General features: G+C 37.4%; 1 protein-coding gene across 6 annotated transcripts in view; it reads right to left on the bottom strand.

The window, feature by feature from the left end:
• The window catches only part of anks1b (ankyrin repeat and sterile alpha motif domain containing 1B), a 187,814-nt gene that overhangs the window by 142,631 nt on the left and 27,400 nt on the right, over window positions 1–17,783 (bottom strand). For all 6 annotated transcript variants that reach the window (XM_014004217.1, XM_014004221.1, XM_014004216.1 and 3 more), the window contains exon 2: window positions 353–433. In XM_014004217.1, the coding sequence (XP_013859671.1) occupies window positions 353–433 (81 nt within the window). The remainder of the gene's footprint in view (window positions 1–352; window positions 434–17,783) is intronic.

Below are 17,783 nucleotides of genomic sequence, written 5' to 3' on the forward strand. Positions count from 1 at the left end.
TACTCATTACTGAGTCCTTTTTTGACACTTTGATTTCTGTTTTGGGGGGGTTTTCGGGTTTTTTTGAGCTATGGTAAACTTTTGATCAGCTGAAAAAATCATGTTTGAGTGTAAATGCAGTTTTCAGAAAATTCCCTGCTCAAAAGTTCTTGTCTCTTGAACTGATTTCTTCTTTTAACATTGTGAAGCTCTACTTAGAACCTTCTTCAGATCCAATAGTGCAAAATGCAAATTCTTGCACTTTTTTGACTGGTCTTAAAATTTTAATCAGGAGTGTATTATACACACACACACACACACACACACACACACATTACACATAACATATAGAGCAAGCATATTGGTGTTTTACCTGTGTCCATTGAGCGCAGCATGGTGTAGTGGTGTGTATCCTGAGCTGTCTGTGCAGTTCACATTCAGGCCCTTCCACATGCTGTGGGACAGACACACATCTCAGTTAATGTTTTATTAAATTAACACTTGTCTGACCACACACTTTCACATCTTTTGAGAAAGCCTTTCAGATTACCACAGCCTCAAAAATCTGTGAGAATAAAACTGAGATATACAGAGCTTATACATACGAGAGCAACAACTTTCCCCAGAGATGTAATTATATGATCTCCTTTTTAACATGAAAATCAAGGCCAAAGTAAAATAAATGACACAATTAAATACCACCCTGAACAGCTACTGGGATGAAACAACCTGAAACTTCAAGTGATTTTTATTAAAGATGAAATGCAAATGTCTGCACTTATTTACATACTAGGCAAAGCAAGACTTTTTGATTTAATTGAAGACAAAACGTCCCTTAATACTGAATGTCCTTTTTGATTCTGTTTGAAAATGACTCAAATAAAATCTATAATACTAAAGTTCATAAAATTGTAATTTAAAGTATTTCATTAAAAAGTCTGGAAACATGTTATTCTTCCTCCAACCTAATCCTCTTCTAAAAAGAATAGTTTTATAGATTTAATTTTCATACATGAATATCAATTTGACTGCTCGTTTTTTACTGACAGTCTGAATTTAAAGTGCATTTCGTCCATTGAAAGGCTGAAGAAGTTTGCAAAAATGTTAAGCAGCAAAACATTCATAGAGTTTCATCAACACAATGRAGGCAGATTGATTTTAAGGCATAAGTCAAAACCCAACTTGTGTCTTCTCTCTGAGATGAATGCAGTATCAAAGCATTGTTTGATTTATTCAGACTAACACATCATTAAAAKAACAGTACTGAAAAAATAATCAGTTCTCTTCAATAAAATTTCTATAATCAGTAAAGGATGAATTTCTATTGAAAAGAGAAAAAAACACCGAAATAAGCAGCAGAGAGATCTGACAGCCAGAGAACACAGAAAGCTTGTTTCAGGGATCCTGGGTGTTTGTGTGTGTTCATATCGATCAATGCTTCACTACTGACCCCTTTCAGCTCTGACCTCCAGCACAAAACCAGGAGGRCTGCCTGTTAAAAAGAGCAGACAGAGCAGGAGAGAAGAAGAGGACAGCAGGCTGGAGGTAAAAACGTGAGGAAGCCAGAGAGGTAGATCTGAAGACTGAGATTTCACTAGAATCACATATAATGAAAAAAAGGAAAATAAAACGTGTATTTGTATCTAATCTATAAAAGCAACTTGTGAGGATATTTGCGTTTTTCTTCTTGCATCTCCTCTGAAAAATAATTTGGCGCACAAGCTCCTGGCAGAACTTTTTTCTTGCAGAGGTATGTGCCAAGTTTTATGTGATTGGTCAGAAGGTCGCGGGCGTGTTTATATTAAAAAGTGGGTTAACTACAGTGCTCTGCTGAGGATCTGGCTGAGGTTGTTAGGAATAACAGCCAGATAGGTGGCTATCTGGTTGGCAAGATGGCAAGATATTCAAAGAACTCGTAGAAGGATGTTTTTTGTGCACAGAGGAGACAGCATGRAGACACAGGCGGCTCTCCATGGCTGTGCTGTCTGGAGGGTGTACACCTCTACAGGACAGTGTAGGGTTACTTTCTTGCACCGTCTGTTGGATACAGGTGAGTTCTTATAACAAAAATGAAAATTAGCTTTTTTCCTGCGGTTAACAACAGAAACACCAAATATACGTCCTCCATAACTCCTCCATCATCAACTGAAAATAAGCACCCACTCAGCCAACCAACCGTGTTTGCACATGACGTGTTTTGCAGTGGGAAGGTTTACCAGAAGTTTCCCTACAGTTTCCATTCCAAGCACACACAAGCATCTACTGTCAAAGCTTTTTATCTGTTTAATCGCATTCTCAATTACACTTAAGTAATTTAATGCAATGGTATGTTCAGCTCTTAACTCTTTAAACACAAAAAACTACCGGGAACACAGGTTGTGCAGTTTACACAACTAAGCTGTTTTTTTGTACCTGGAATGAACAAAGTAGGCCTTGAACACCCACACACACTTTAAACAGCCAGCCTATACAACAATATATCAAATGCCACAAAAACCTCAAGACTGTATCTCCGCTTCACACGCACAAACACACCCTATTAACAAACAAGGACAGCAGTCAGGCCTCAGCTGTTGCACAGACAGACATGTGTTTGTTTAGGCATGAGTGAAACTTATTTTCCTGTGTGACAATAATATTGCTGTAAAGACCAGACCCCAACAAGGTGTTGTGTTTACTAATGTTTCCATACAGTGGAGTCTGTTAAAAAATGCTTTAAATAATATGCTGGCATTGCTCAGTACAGATCCAACATTTTAGGGTTAGCTGCTTTTGAAATTGAAAAACTACAACTCTTTAACAGCATAAAATGTGTACAGACGATTTTAGATAAGTTCTGAAATTTGCATTTTCTACACAGAGAAGCTAATTACCTTTTGAGTCAAGCTGAGGTTTCAAACCTTTAAAACACTATACCAATTTAAAACATGGTATTAAGCTTTCCACAAATACAAACCTAAATCCTGTAGAAAAATTGTAAACTAACACTAAAATACAGTTTTGTGCCAGGAAACTGACTCATTTAAATGAACTCTGAAAGAAGTGGTCAAAACATCTACCTAGAATTGTGTCGGAGAGACAATTTGGACACCGTTTGCTAAACGACATTTAACCAAAATGAGTGAGCACATTGGTATTTTGGTATATTTGAGCCTGCATGTATAATTTAGRCATTGTGCGAATTAGAAATAATCTATAATAAATTCAAACCGGTGCAACAAATTGCTTTTACTTGTCTTTCAATCATCCTAAAACAAAGAYTAAAAGCAACACAACATATTCAAGGTGATGGATCTGACAGCAAGTGTAAATGTCTGTCCGCTGTAGCCAAAAAATACTAAAATAAGATTGTAAATGTTAAAAAAATAAAATAAAATACCACACACACATACTACCAGTAATAGCTTGGTGAATCATTTTCTGATGTTTTTCTTATCAGACTTGTTCTGCTCCTCCATGTTCTCCCACATCGACTCTGATGCCCAGTCAGCTTTTCATTGTTTTCAGTATAAGCATGAACATTTCCAGCAGAGTTTAAATAGAATTAGAAAGCAACTTGAGACTTTAGATATCAGAGGAGAGTTGCTGCAGAGTCACGGTGGATTAGCCAAATTTGCAGACATCGCTCTACCTAATTAACCTGTGAGGAGAGAAATTTAAATGTGAAGCTAATGCAATGGTTTTCCTTTCTTATGTGCTTCTGTCTCAGGATCCTGCAAGAAAARTCAAGTGTTTTCCCATTTCAAATGTTTCCTACTCAATCCTTCCTTTCTCAGGTTCAAACTCTCATATGTTCAATAAATCTCTAAAAGTTAGAGGTCAAAAAGGCATCCCAGCAGGCAGAGCAATGCTGCCCTCTGTTTGAACCCTCCTTCATTACTCCGACACTTTCTCCCTGCACGTACAGGAGGATTGCGCACACACATCGGGAAAAAAATAAATCAGAAAACTCAATGTTTTAGTTTGTTTTTAAAGCCACCCCTTTCAGAAAACTAATTTATCTCAAGCAGTGAAAAAAATCAGCAAGCAGGTGTCTAACGTKCTCTATTAGCTCTCAAAAGTGTCATTTACTATCAGTCTCTTGAAAGAAAGATCTGTAATGTCATTAAAGTGGTACAAAATGTTTTATTGTGCAACAAACGTTTTGTAACTTGAGAAAGCTTTTTATTTCCTGGTTCTCAGGATGGATATTAAATCTGTCATTGTGTTACAGTGAAGCTCAGGCAACATCACAGTAAAAGGGTTCGCCATCAAACTGCAAGAAGTGAAGCAACTGGAGAAAGCCTTCATAGTTCTGAGTTTTGCTTAATGGAAAGAAAGGTAAGCCCGACAAATTCATGAGCTTGTTGGAACTCATGCAGCCGAATGAAACAAAAATCAAAAGCGGAGGCAGGAACCAAGGGCTCGACATCAACAATAACTACACGGGAAATCAAAAAGGGAACCAAGACGAGGTGAAGCACAGTCACTATCAGAGCTGATAAAGCCAAACAGGAAGTGGGCTTGCTTCATATCCTGTTTTGAACAAGAAGCAAAAGAGATACCTTCTTATTAAGAGCAGTATTGCAGAAACAGTAACTGATGATTAAACAGAACGATGCACTCAGATGAATGTGCACTGTCTGACTCAGAGTCAGTCCTACATCCATGATGCTTTGGGGCATGGGAGGTTTTGTTGTCACACTCTGATGTCCCATGCAGGTGTGCAGCTTTGGATAAGGCTTATGTAATCCTGTGTGTGTTTTCATGTGAGATCAGCTCAGCAGCAGAGAGGCAGTTATGGAGCAGAGTGTGTGGAAACTCAAAAGGGCAATTACAATCTGAAGAATGAACACTGAATCAACCTCATTTCCCCTTTTGATTTTTTTTTTCACGTTTCTTTTCTCGGTTTATCCACCTGATACGAACAAATGTGCTTGGTAGAGGTAAAAATGCTCCAACAAACCTGCAGCAAATACAAGAAGGTGGGAGGAGGTATCACATAAATAGACAGCAGAATCAGCTATAWTTGCTTACTTCCACGACAGAAAAGCCACTTAAGGAGTTATTAATGGGCCTTACATATACATCTTTTTCCCCCCAATAGTATCTGCACACTGTAATGGTCTCAGTGCATTTCTGGCATTAAATCAAGCACAGCAATTGTGCTTTTCTKTAAGAAACAGCCCAATTACTGGTTGCATTTGCAAATATTCTCCACAGAACATTTAAAGTGTATCTTAACAGGAGCGGCAGGTCAACAGACGATCATGCTAAGCTTGCTACCTGTTCCACCCTCTGACTGCTGCAGGGGCGTGTCTTAGAGAGAGGCTTTTATACCAGAACACAGCCGCTGTGACGAAACCGTGGAGAAGACACGTCACCGTGGAGAGCCGTTAACCAATATGCAAATTAGCCGGCAGTACCACTGCTCTACCCATATGAGCAGCAAAAAGACGTTTTTAGACCAAATATTACAGATTTGAACAAATACGCACAAAACATCAAAATTAGCACAGAAACAGTACTATATAACATTTTAGACACATTCTAGACAGTTTATCAGCTWAAAAAAGTTAATTTTGGGGTAAGTTACTCTTTAAAGGTTTAATTCAAGTCTATGTGTAGTGCTGAAGTGTGAATTGAGCCTGTGGTTACAGCAGTGCTAAAACTAGTTTTGATTTCCAGGAGTGAAATTTTGAACTTTTTAAATAGTAAACTAATTAAAGGCTATATAAGCTACTTAACAGTTAACTGTGCAGCAAATGTATAAACCAGGATACCTGAAAGGGAAAACTCTGCTTCTTACTTTAAATTGTRAACTAATAATAGTTAATTTATTTAAAAAAATACTATTAAAACACACATTATAGGTGTCACTGAAGCTTCACTCAGTTGATTAACGGATTCTCTGCAGTGACCATTTTACTACTGGCAGTCCTACACATCTTAATCAGAGAAAATTGAGTTTAAATAATAGACTCATTTTCTGGGGATTGTCTAGCTTCTGGCGTTTAATATACCAGCATTCAGTGCTGCGGGGGGGGGGGGTGTCAGTTCTTTTTGATGAAATTAGATATTGAACTGATGAGAAACCTGTCAATCAACAGCTGTATCACCCAATAAATGATCCACTGCTCACTCAACCATCTATGCTGTGAGATATTCCAACCACAATTCTAATGAAGATGGGACATTGTGTGAAACACAAAAACAGAATATGATGATTTGCAAATTATTTTCAACCTATCTTCAATTAAATACACAACAAAGACGAGTTATTTATTATTTAAACAGATAAACTTCAATGGTTTGTTGCAAATCTTTCCTCATTTTGAATTTGATGCCTGCAATATGTTCTAAAAATGCTGAAACAGAGACATGTTTACCACTGTGTTCCATCACCTTTCCTTTTAACAACACTCAATAAGTGTTTGTGAACTGAGGACTCRAATAGTTGAAGCTTTGTCGGTGGAATCCCATTATTGTTTGATGAGAAACTTCAAGCCGGGGTCTTTGTTGACGTATTTTGCGCTTCATAATGCTCCACACATTTTAACTGGGAGACAGGTCTGGACTGCAGGTAGGTAAGTCTTGTACCTGCACTCCTTTACAACGAAGCCTCGCTGTTGGAACACGTGTAGAATGTGGCTTGGCATTGTCTTGCTGAAATCAGCAGGCCGTTCCTGAAAAAGATTAATGGTGCCCTAACACAGTGGTTCCCAAAGTTGGGGTCGGGACCCACAGTGGGGTCCTGAAACATCTAGGTGGGGTCTTGAAAAGAATTTCTGAATTACTTACACTACTAAAACATTACAAATAATTTTATTTTTGCCTTTGTTGCTACAAAAGAGTAAAGTTAGTGGACTTAAAATGGACAAAAAGAGAGTAATAAATATTGTTATGTTCTGGTTTATTTGACATGAAAACAATGTTCATCAACCAACAACACCTGGGATCACAGGTCTCTGCTGCTGATATTTTGTGGGTCAAAAGCTAAAAAGTTTGGGAACCACTGCCCTAACAGATGAACAAGTTATGCATGCCATGTGCACTAATACACCTCCATACCATCAGAGAGGCTGGCCTTTTAACTTTGCACTGATGCAGTTGTTCACAAAGTGGTGAATGTCGCTCCATCTTGCTTGTGAACAACTGAGCCTTTTGGGGATGCTCCCTTTATACTAAMCTGTTCCCCTGTGGAATGTCTCTCCTTTGTAACCCCTTTTACTTTTCTTTTTTTTTTTAGAACATGTTGCAGACATCAAATTCAAAATGAGTGAATCTGTTTGAATAAATATCTCGTCTTTGTAGTGTATTCAACTGAATAGGTTGAAAAGGAAAATCATTGTATAACCTCTGTTTTGCGTGTCCCAACTTCAATGGGACATTTCATTTATTCATTCATACATTTATCATTTGTACAAATTCAAAAGGATTCACTGATTTATGCCTCTAAAACAAGGACACAAACATTGGATGTAACATTTATGTGGAAGCATCAAAGAGCATTCAGAAATTATTAATCATGCATCATAAACTACTGATTTATCACCTAAAACATTCCTGTAGTATTATAAAAAACACTGTGCAGACAAGGARTCGTCTTAGGTATGTCCTAAAGAATGACAGCAACCTCAGTTTAACAGTATATTCCCACATCAGCCTGAAGAAAATCCCATTCACACATCTACAGGCAAGCCCGCTCTGCTTTCACACAAAGAGGTGTTTTCTGCATCTCTCCGATCTGCCACCTTCTGCTGCTCTATTTCTGCACCAATTATAGTGAGTGACAAATAAATCCCTTGAAAGTTTAATTCAGGGACAAGAGGGAAAAAAATCAAACYAAGCTCTTGAAAAACAAATGACATTCTCACCTGCATCTTGTGGTCATAAAACTGTCAATAAGTAGAGTAGTGGCACAAAATAGCATCAATGTTTTCTAGTTATGTAGCGAAACATTAATTTAACACACTGGAAGGAGGAGAGGCCCATCTACCCTGTCAAAGCACATCCTCCTTATCAAGTTTGGCAAATCCCTCATTTGTTGAGCTCATTACTCTGTAACTGCCTCGTATGTTTCAGAAGTTTTGGCACGACAGCAGCTTCCATCCTTTAAAGCTTCTTCATTCAACTCCTTCCAAGTTGCAAATCAAGTCTACTACTAAATATAAGTAGAGAAAAAACTAAAGACTTGTGCTGTGGACAGCTCTCCTGTTAACAAGTTTTCATTATTTTTAGGTGCCAACACTAGAAAACTGAAGAGGCTAAGTTGTATTTTGTGCAAATCATACTGCATGGTGAGTAAACCTTTATGAACTTACAACCAATAAATAATCTAAAAGAAGAAAATGTCACCTGACACCATCAATAAGCTGAAAGGTCATAACAAAAGTCGTTTATCTTTTTAAAACTCTCATCATTGAAGAAAAACTAAATGGGTTTTAGAGGGTTTGGGGGGTAAGTGAGTTAAACATGTATTTCTCTGGAATCACTAGTTTTAGAAGGAGGAAAGATTCACTCAAAAAATGCAAGCATTCGTATTAAAAGAGGGAGCATTTTGTTTTAATTAAATATTAAATAAGTCCATTAGTAATTTGTAAAAATCATATTTATATTAAAGGCTTTTAAGCATAGCATAATTATAATACATCTGATTTGTACTTTATGGCTTTACAACAAACAATAAAGCGTTACTATCTAATGAGACCAAACTCTTATCACAACGCACCAAAGAACAGAACATTAAAAATAAAAGCAGAGTTCAAAAGGCCTGAYGATGCCTTCATCTAAGAGCTAAATGCAGTTTTTATCTTTCAAGTCTTAAACAATGTGTCAAATTGTCTCGACAACTCCCTTAAAAGGAGGAAACATCCTTCTGCCCTCAGATGACTTCAATCACTGCACAAGCCTGGTTTAACACACAAACGTCAAACAGAGGTTGATTTTTTTAATCTGCATAAAGATAAGCTGTGATCTTCTAAAATTAGACATTTTCATGCAGAAGTTTGGTTGGACAACTATAAACATGTTGAGACCTCCAGAGTCCTGCAGATTTCATTTCTAACATTTTGCCAAAGCAGAGATTTGATTAAACAGCGCAGAGYTCTGATGTAAGCACCCTCATGTGAATCACTATAGGAGCTGAAATTCTTTTTCCTCCTACTTGAACGAACTCWTCGTCATCAAGGGAACAACTTAGTCCATTTCTGAAGTGAGGCTCTTTGCTGTTTGTTTTGTTATTACAACACAAACTATGCATTATTGATTAAGCATAAAGCCAGGAAACTAAATCTCATCCTTTTAAAATTAACCAGTAAAAAAAAGAGCTAAAAAAAAGGCTCAACACAGCCACTATTGATTCACCACAGCTTTTCCAATCAGTCCCAGTCTGGACTGTGTGTGTCGTCCTAAGGTAATTCTCCTCAYAGTGAGTGAGTGACAGAAAGCCTTAGATCTCCACTTAACCACAGCTAGCCACAAATCCATCTGGCCGACCATCAATCCAGCAGATCGGTAGCATCAGGGAGGAAAAAYGTCCGATGTGGATTTCTGTCCGAAACAGATGAACGATCTATACGGTGGACTGAGGGAGTCGATGCATTTATACTGTAAGAACTCAGTTCTTCAGAGTCACGCTGAGTCCATTTAATCTTCCAGCTGCATTCATTTCAGACATCATAGTGAACAATGTGTAGTACACAATATGAAATAATGACTGAAAATCTGTTTTATGTGCATTTTTCCCTTTTCCTCACAGACACCAATTCAGAGGCTGGTTTTAAGAAAAGTAATCTAATCACRTAGCATACTAATGTTACAGCACTATGTTAAAACAGGCTATATCTTTCCAAAATAAAAGGAAATCGATCTGAAATCATGACACCAAAGGCCAAATCTTCAAGATATWCATGATAAAACAGAAGCACTGCTTTCCAATAGAGCTAAATATAAATTACATTTTCATTTCCCCTGACAAATTTCATTCTGAAAGTACATGATACAAAYAGGGCGTTCCCTCCATTATTGACAGATCACATTCAGTTTGATCTTCATAACTTGTGAATTCACGGGTCTTTTCTTACAACCACAATAACTCCATCTTCATTAACTACTCTGTGAAGAGGAAATTAGCCATTAAAGAGGAGTGGAAAACACAACAGASAAGTTGAGGAGTTTTGAAAATAAACCACAACGTCTGGAGATGCATTAAGGAAACAAAAGGTTTCATTTCAATGTAAACATTGTTGCTTCTGTTTAACGTTTGTRTGACAGATGTAAACCCTGCTGTGTTGATCAGAGCTCTGCAGATCTCCCAGGAAGGTGGTGTTTTTGCTCTCGGCTGCGCGAGTGTGTGTGTTCATACAACAGAGCAGAGGCAGAGAGCGATGGCTATATAAGGACTCCTTAAAGGCTTTGGTTAACCCAAAGACATCCCTATGTTTCTCCCTCTCTCTTGTGCAGCTCTCCAAATTTCAAAACAAGTGACCAGATCTCCAGATCAGGGCAATAATGGCAATTAAAAATGTTTGTGCACTTTTAAAAGTTCCTAAGCACGATTTTCAYGCATTAGCAAAAATGTAAATATATTAAAATACATGTACTGTTTATTTATCTGAAAGTAAGTCAGGCAGGCTCATCCATCATCCTTTAAGTGCAGTAATTTTAAAAATGTGTGAAACCTTTAGTATTATGACCTGACTTTTTGCTATCTAATCTTTCATATTTCACAGACAAGTTAGCTCATCTTCACCAGAAAACCTCCCTTTGTGAACTGCATGTGTCAGCAGCTTCAAATAATGGACCAAACTGTCTGCACATCTTTTACAATGAAAAAGGAAAGTTTATTAAAATATAAGATAATTAAGTAATTTTCTCAGTTATGCTCAAAACCAAATAGTAGATTATGAAGAATAAAATTAAAGATGTGCTATGGGACAATTTTGTTTCAGTAATTACTGAATATAAATTAAATGGTTAGCTTATTCACTGAAGAAATGCAGGGCTGAAGTTGTGTGGCTTTACAGTAGAGAAAGCAAAGTAAGCGAAAATATCAAACAAAGCAACCTTCCTGTTTTGCTCTCTGGCAATAAATCAGAAAATGCTGCAATTACGCTCATGTTTCCTGKGAGGAATTTAATGTACAGCTCGATACCAATCTTCAGGTGAAGCAATAAAGTTGGAGGCAAGCAGAACACAAATCTCTCAGGAGGGAAACGACAGTTGTKTCTGTTAAGTAATATTACTAAGAGCTTAAAATGAGAGAAACGATGTATAATAATGATTTAAMGCCAATAATTTGAGCAATTCAAACAGAACAAAACATCTATAATGCCAGAGATTTATGGCCACTTTATGAGAGGACATTAAACATGGTGTTTCAGTAAATATATTACTGACAAAGAACAGAAACTGATGAACGTAACCGTTGTGTTTATTTTTCAGGGTAGAAAATGATTTAAGGCAATCAAAGTAAGGTTATGGTTGAAAACGATCTTTGGTTCCAGTGATTTGATAAGATGAAACATGGATGATCCATGAAATTAAAGTGGGAAATCATTAGTTTGTTGCGGCTTCGTTATTATATTTATGATTTTCTTCGTTGGCAAACTTGAAAAAAGAGCAGTCGTGTTTTGTGGCTTTGAGTCATTGTGCTGGATATAGCTGATTGTTTTCAGAAAAATTTAAAGAAGTGAAATCTCACAGAGAAGTGGTAAGTTTAGGTTTGAGTTGAAGCATCTTTTCCCAGAAAGCGCAGCAAACAGATTTTCAGTCCAACAGTAACTTCTGATAGACAGCTCATTACTTTAACCTAATTTCCTCGTAAACACACCATTCTGCCCTGCAGACGCTGACTTCTACAATTCGTCTGATTCCATCACAGTCACTTCTCCTTCATCTGCTGCCCTCTAAACTTAACCAAATCATACATTCGCATGTTTTCCCATCTCGACTGCAAGTCCTTCCTCACCAATCGCATAAACAGCAAAACAAAAAAGAGCTCTCGCACACAAATTAAAACGTCCACTGCCAAGTAGTGTTCACACACAGCTGCATGCAATTACCCACCACAAGAAGGTATTTAAAACATGAGCCTCTCTGGCCGGCGTTATTTATCGGSTTTATCAAAATAGCTCCTCCAATGCGTGTCTGCAAACCCGAAAAATTCACCCGAGGGTTAAAAAACTCATCTAGGAGAGATAAATGCTTGTTTCCTTTTTTAACGGTTCCAGGAGCTTTTGGTGTCATTGTATGCAACTTTTACGTTATTTAAAATAAACACTGTAAAAAATATATTTTTTATAATTATTCTCAACCAAGCAGGTCAACTGTTGCTTGGAGGCATGTTTTATTTATTACAAGTCCATAAAATAAATTATAAAAGGTTACTGCATTTAAAGCAATTAACTTGATCCTCATTTGTGCCTGAATTAAATAAACATTTCATACTTTTACCTCTGGAGCTTAAAGACTGTTTCTGTTCCAAATTACACAAAAATGATGTTTAAACTGCTGAATTGTTGAACTAATAGCTGCACTCTCTGGCTGCGTGTGTTGCTCTTGGCCTTCTGTCTTAATTTCGTCCTCGAGATCAAACAAAAAYATGACGAGTTTCATCCATGAATCAGTAACTGAAGCACAGCTCAGCACAAACAGATCTGTTGTTGATCAGACTTCTGCTAGGAAGTCTTTCAATTTTAAAATGTTCCTGCTCCAGCTCAGCACGGACAACTCCTGGTGACAAATGTTTAATCACATCCTTTGTGTTTAGTTCCTATAAAAGTCAGACTTTGCTTTTGATTATTGATTCAGTTAAATATTACATTTGAGTTTCCTCTGTGCCTGTGACATCAAATGTTTGTAATAGAGAATGCATTTTTGGAAATATTACATTGATAACATGTGAAGTAACAGGAAGTGATGTCAAAGGGGAATGTCTGCATGTAAACAGAGCGTTGCTACAGTGGCTAACAGGCTGTAGAGAAGAATCTGGTGTTTCTGCACCACTATCAGAGATGAGGAGTCAGAGTTTAGATAATATTGTTTCAATAAACAAAGACCAGAGAGTTACTTTTCAAGTTCCCCTTTGATGTCACTTCCTGTTTCACTTCAGCTGAGCCAATTTCAAAGGAAAAGCTGCCAGTTGTGCAACATAATGGGAAAATGTGTATTATGCCAAGTTTCTTCAATATAAAGAAGTTTTCTTTGACTTTCTAAGTTTAAAGGATATGATGTCACAGACACTAAAGTGTATTTTAATCTGTCAACCCTGAAAAATTTGCACCTAAACTGAGGATTTTGCTCGTTTTCAAGCATTTGAAGCTCTTTCCCACTATTTAAACATAATTTATTCAATTTGAAATGCTCCAATAAAAACTTTGCCAGCTGTTTTTAGGAGAACAGATGTACCTGAAGATATTCAGTGAGTAAAACAGGACTCTTCTCAAAAATCCACGCAGAAAGCAGGTAAAACTGTGAAATAAAAGCCACAGTTGTGCTTATTTTGTGACTGAATGACTTTTGTTTCATTCACTTAAACTTTTCTGAGCTATAGCCCACCGGCAAACGCATGAACCTGACAACGAGGAAACGAGCGGCTCTGCTCTAATTCACACGAAGCTTCTTGTAATCCCCAAGCCCCTCGCCCGCAGACACAATGCTGGAACCGAGCACGGTGTAACTCAGAGTGTTTTCAGGGTCGTTTAAAGAATAAAAACAAGGACGCAGCCCAGTCATAATCACTTCGGAGTCTCACACACCCACACGAGGCGACTCAACGTGTGCACACATGCAACGCTCGGCCTGCTGGCTCCGTCGTTACAAATCTCCACAGGGCCAGGGATGCTTCTGGAGAAAAGAAGAAAAAAAAAAAAGAAGTGCAGACAAACTAGGGGCAATTACAGACTGACATATAAATCTACACAAGCCACACCGAGGCAGATTGGACAGCACACACTCAGATTGAACACACTGTGTTATTATATATGCAAACAGCCATGCAGTTTTTACACAAACTATAAATACATGGCAGGGAAGGACTATAAAGGCCAGAGCGTATGCTGTAAAAACACTGATCATCCAGGGCTCGTAAACTTTCTGCAACATAAATGGGTCATTTCAACACTTATGAAGTACACAAACCAAGGAAGTGTTTAAAGCCTCACAAAAAGAAACTCAGAAAATCAGAGCAGATGTAAAAACAACACGGAGACAAAGTGATGAAGCAGAAAGCATCAGATTACGTTGTGAATCATGTCAATATGAGTCCCTGTGCTTCAGTAGATCTTGATAAAAGGAAATGTACAAGGTCTAAAAGGCACTCTGAATCAAAGCGAGCAGGCTGTTAACGTCTTTACTGAGCTCAGCAGACACCAACTCAGTCTTAAATGCTGAAAATCAACCATGTATRAAGACAAATAATAATAAAAATGTCTGACTCCCTTTAAAGCCATTTTTAAATTTGCATCTCATCTCTTTTCCCAGTGTCTCTCCCATCAGCACAAACACAGACCCAGAGATGATGTSGGAAACGCTCACTTGGCCTGACTAAGGAGGGTAGAAAAAACGGAGGGCAGCGTGGGAAAGTCCCACGATGATGCTCAACTGAAATTATGTGCTAATAATACAAGCTCAATAACACGCTGCACTATGAGTAAGCTACAGTTATTACCTCAAAATACTCAGGAACTAGTTTGCCTCACATTTACCACTTCCCCTACATATTTACACCTCTCATATAATTTCATATCAATTATTTTTGTCACGTCCTACTCATCACTAGCATCCTTCCATCTGTTTGAGATTAAGTGTTGGAAGTCTAGTGTGTAAAAAAATATTTATAGACTGTAAATGAGTTTTATGAGTTTAAATAACTGACATCTGAAATTTCTTTTAAATTAAAATCATAAATTTAATGTATTTATATTTTTAATGATAGTGTTGTTAAAAAGGCACATGGCTGTTCAATAATTTAACTTAAAAAATCTCAGCACTGCGCTGATGAACAAAAAACATCACATTTTTCCCCTATTATTCTCATTAACAGAAGCCTCAGTTTAAAATATTTAAGTGAAAATTCACTTGCAAGAAACTTAAAGGACAGGCTCTTTAACCTTGAGACAATCAGAAGACTGGTGGAATCACTCTTCTAGTTTGCTTCACAACAACTATTCATCAAAACAATAAAGCATCAATCAGCAGAAAACAGCTTACAGTTAGCCCTCATTAGCTTCACCCTCCAGCTCAGCGCCGAGACATCTCCTCCTGTCATGTGGTTGAGTTTAGCCCTGAAGGAATGCTTGAAAAATCMCATAAACAGGCTAATTTTAACTTAAATATGCTGAAAGACAAAGGTCCAATTGAGTCAGCCCGGCCTTCCCACCCCACCCTTGATTACAACGTGCTCTCTGGCGGCTCTTTAAGCTTGTGAGCTGCTACTGAGTGGAAAAAGCTATTTTTGTTGTTGTAATAATTGCAGTTTTTAACATTTGTCATTTTTAACTGCAACCCACAGAAAAGCCCTTCTAATATTAGTTTTCTGCATATTTTCCTTTAAAAACTGAGGTTAAACTATCATTAACCCTGACAGATTATTCACAGTTGATGTGTTTTTAGTTGATTTTCCATTATTGTTGGTTGATTGTTCATTTGATATAGTCAGTTGGTTGTCTATTTTTTAATATAAAACCCTAAGTACAAAAATGAATTGATAAAKATTAACTGACCAGACTTTTGTAATCACTCATTAAAGGTGTTTTAAACTCACTAATTACTTTTAGTTTTTTTTCCTATTGTTCTTACATTATTTCAAAAATGAAACCTAAAACCTGAAAYCCAGTCATCCCAGTTTGAAAATAATATAATCAGAAACGCAGCTTGGCTCTTTTGTTATGTTTTGCAAATGCAAAATGCCTCCATGTTATTTATTGTGTATGTGCTTTAGCTCAAATGTAACTATTATTCTAACTAATGCTCAAAAWTATCTGAACTAAAACTAAATTTTACTCATATTTCTACTTAATTATCTTTGTCTGCAGTGCCCCAGTCCACCTTGAAGGCGCCATTTAATTTTAATCCAATGCTAAAATGTCAAACTAAAATTTTTAAAGGGCCATCACATACTGAGAGGTTCTCTAATGAGCCAACACTCAAATTTYTTACATATTTTTTGTCTAATGAGGATAAGACTACTGCAGGAGTGTGAGCCATAATTTGCAAATAAGAATGTTTAAATAAATCCACATCTTTCCATGCAGGTAGATTAATTTCTTCGATTTTTTTTTCCAACAGGTATTAGGATTTCCCTCCATWCCTCTGACTCAATCTAAAGGTTCCCCACAGCTCACTCTCTCCTCACTTCCTCTCATTTAATTCCCCACCATCATCCTCCCACTGGATTTTGTCCGTCGCCCTGCAGGTCCTCGAACACTCTTCTATTCACTTCCTCCTCTCGATGGCCTTTCAATTAAACAACGGAGGAGCCAAAACACCCAGAGATATTTCCAGCTAAGACATCCCTCCTCCACACAGAAGCACACCGATCTCTTCATGCAAACACAGCGAGAGCATGAAAAATGCATCGGCACATGGAAAGCTTTGTACAGTATGTCCACAGAACACACGGTTTGACCTACTTCACATGCAGCGCAMTGGAAGACCAGAGAAACACTTGAAGCAGGAATCAAAGCAAAAAGCACAGATTTATTGGATTTTAAAGCATCSCTCCATAACAATYCATCACAGTTTACCTCARAAAAAGATCTCTACCTGATCACTTTCAGGTCATMAGGGTGAACCTGTGGGTCAGACTTGTCACAGCAGTTGTGTAAATTAGATAATTTTATCACTAAAAACCACCAAACATCATCTTTGTTGAGATGATGCATATACACGCCTTCRTTCAGCTGGTGATGTGCTGAAACTTGGGTGACCGCAATTATTTTATAATGCCTCCAGTCCAGGTCAGTTTGTAATTTTTTATAATGTACGGAAATTTCATAAATTTCCGTAAGCATTGTAAGAGCTTACATATTATAACAGTAAACAAATACAGATTGTCCATTATTAAACCTCTAATATCAAAACACAGTATCGGAAATCTTAATTATACCAAGATGAATGTCATTTAAAAACAAAAACATTTAGACTAAGTGGAGTCAATACATAACTATTTTCAGATTGCACAGTACAAAGCTCAAGCATAACACACTTGAGGCACATGCTGAATCAAAAATCCACCATTCAGAGCATCCCYGCACCTTTTGGCTCCAACACACCCTCATCAATGTGTCATACTGAGGGAAGGTCAGAGTGGTCTTCTCAAGATCACGTGATCCGGCTCCATTTGCAGCACGTGTTMCTTTTGATTTGCTGCATAAATGGCGGCGGCAGAAATGTGTGCTGCCTTGAATGGAACGTGAGACAGTGCAGAAATATCTGAGACCAAGTGTGCCTTTGCTTTGCAGCTTCAGGCTACATAAAGTTACCAGAAAACTGCAATGTCACCATTTCAGGGAGGCAGTTGGATGTAACTCAACACCTGGTTAGAAGGAAAAAACTCTGCAACTATAAAGACCAACACGCTCAGGAACATAATTCATGTGTGCTATAATAATCTACTAACAGCTAATGTCTTAATATTTTCAGCACATTTAATTTTTAGAGCTTAGGTGTGCAATTAAACTCACTGAAAAGGAATAATTAACTTCAGGGAACTTTGTTATTCTGTGGCATTTTCATAAAGATACAGCGGGTAAAATAAGTATTGAACACGTCACCATTTTTCTCAGTAAATATATTACTAGAGGTGCTAATGACATGAAATT

This window comes from Austrofundulus limnaeus, unplaced genomic scaffold (genome assembly GCF_001266775.1).
Source record: "Austrofundulus limnaeus strain Quisiro unplaced genomic scaffold, Austrofundulus_limnaeus-1.0 Scaffold22, whole genome shotgun sequence".
NCBI classification, from domain to species: domain Eukaryota; kingdom Metazoa; phylum Chordata; class Actinopteri; order Cyprinodontiformes; family Rivulidae; genus Austrofundulus; species Austrofundulus limnaeus.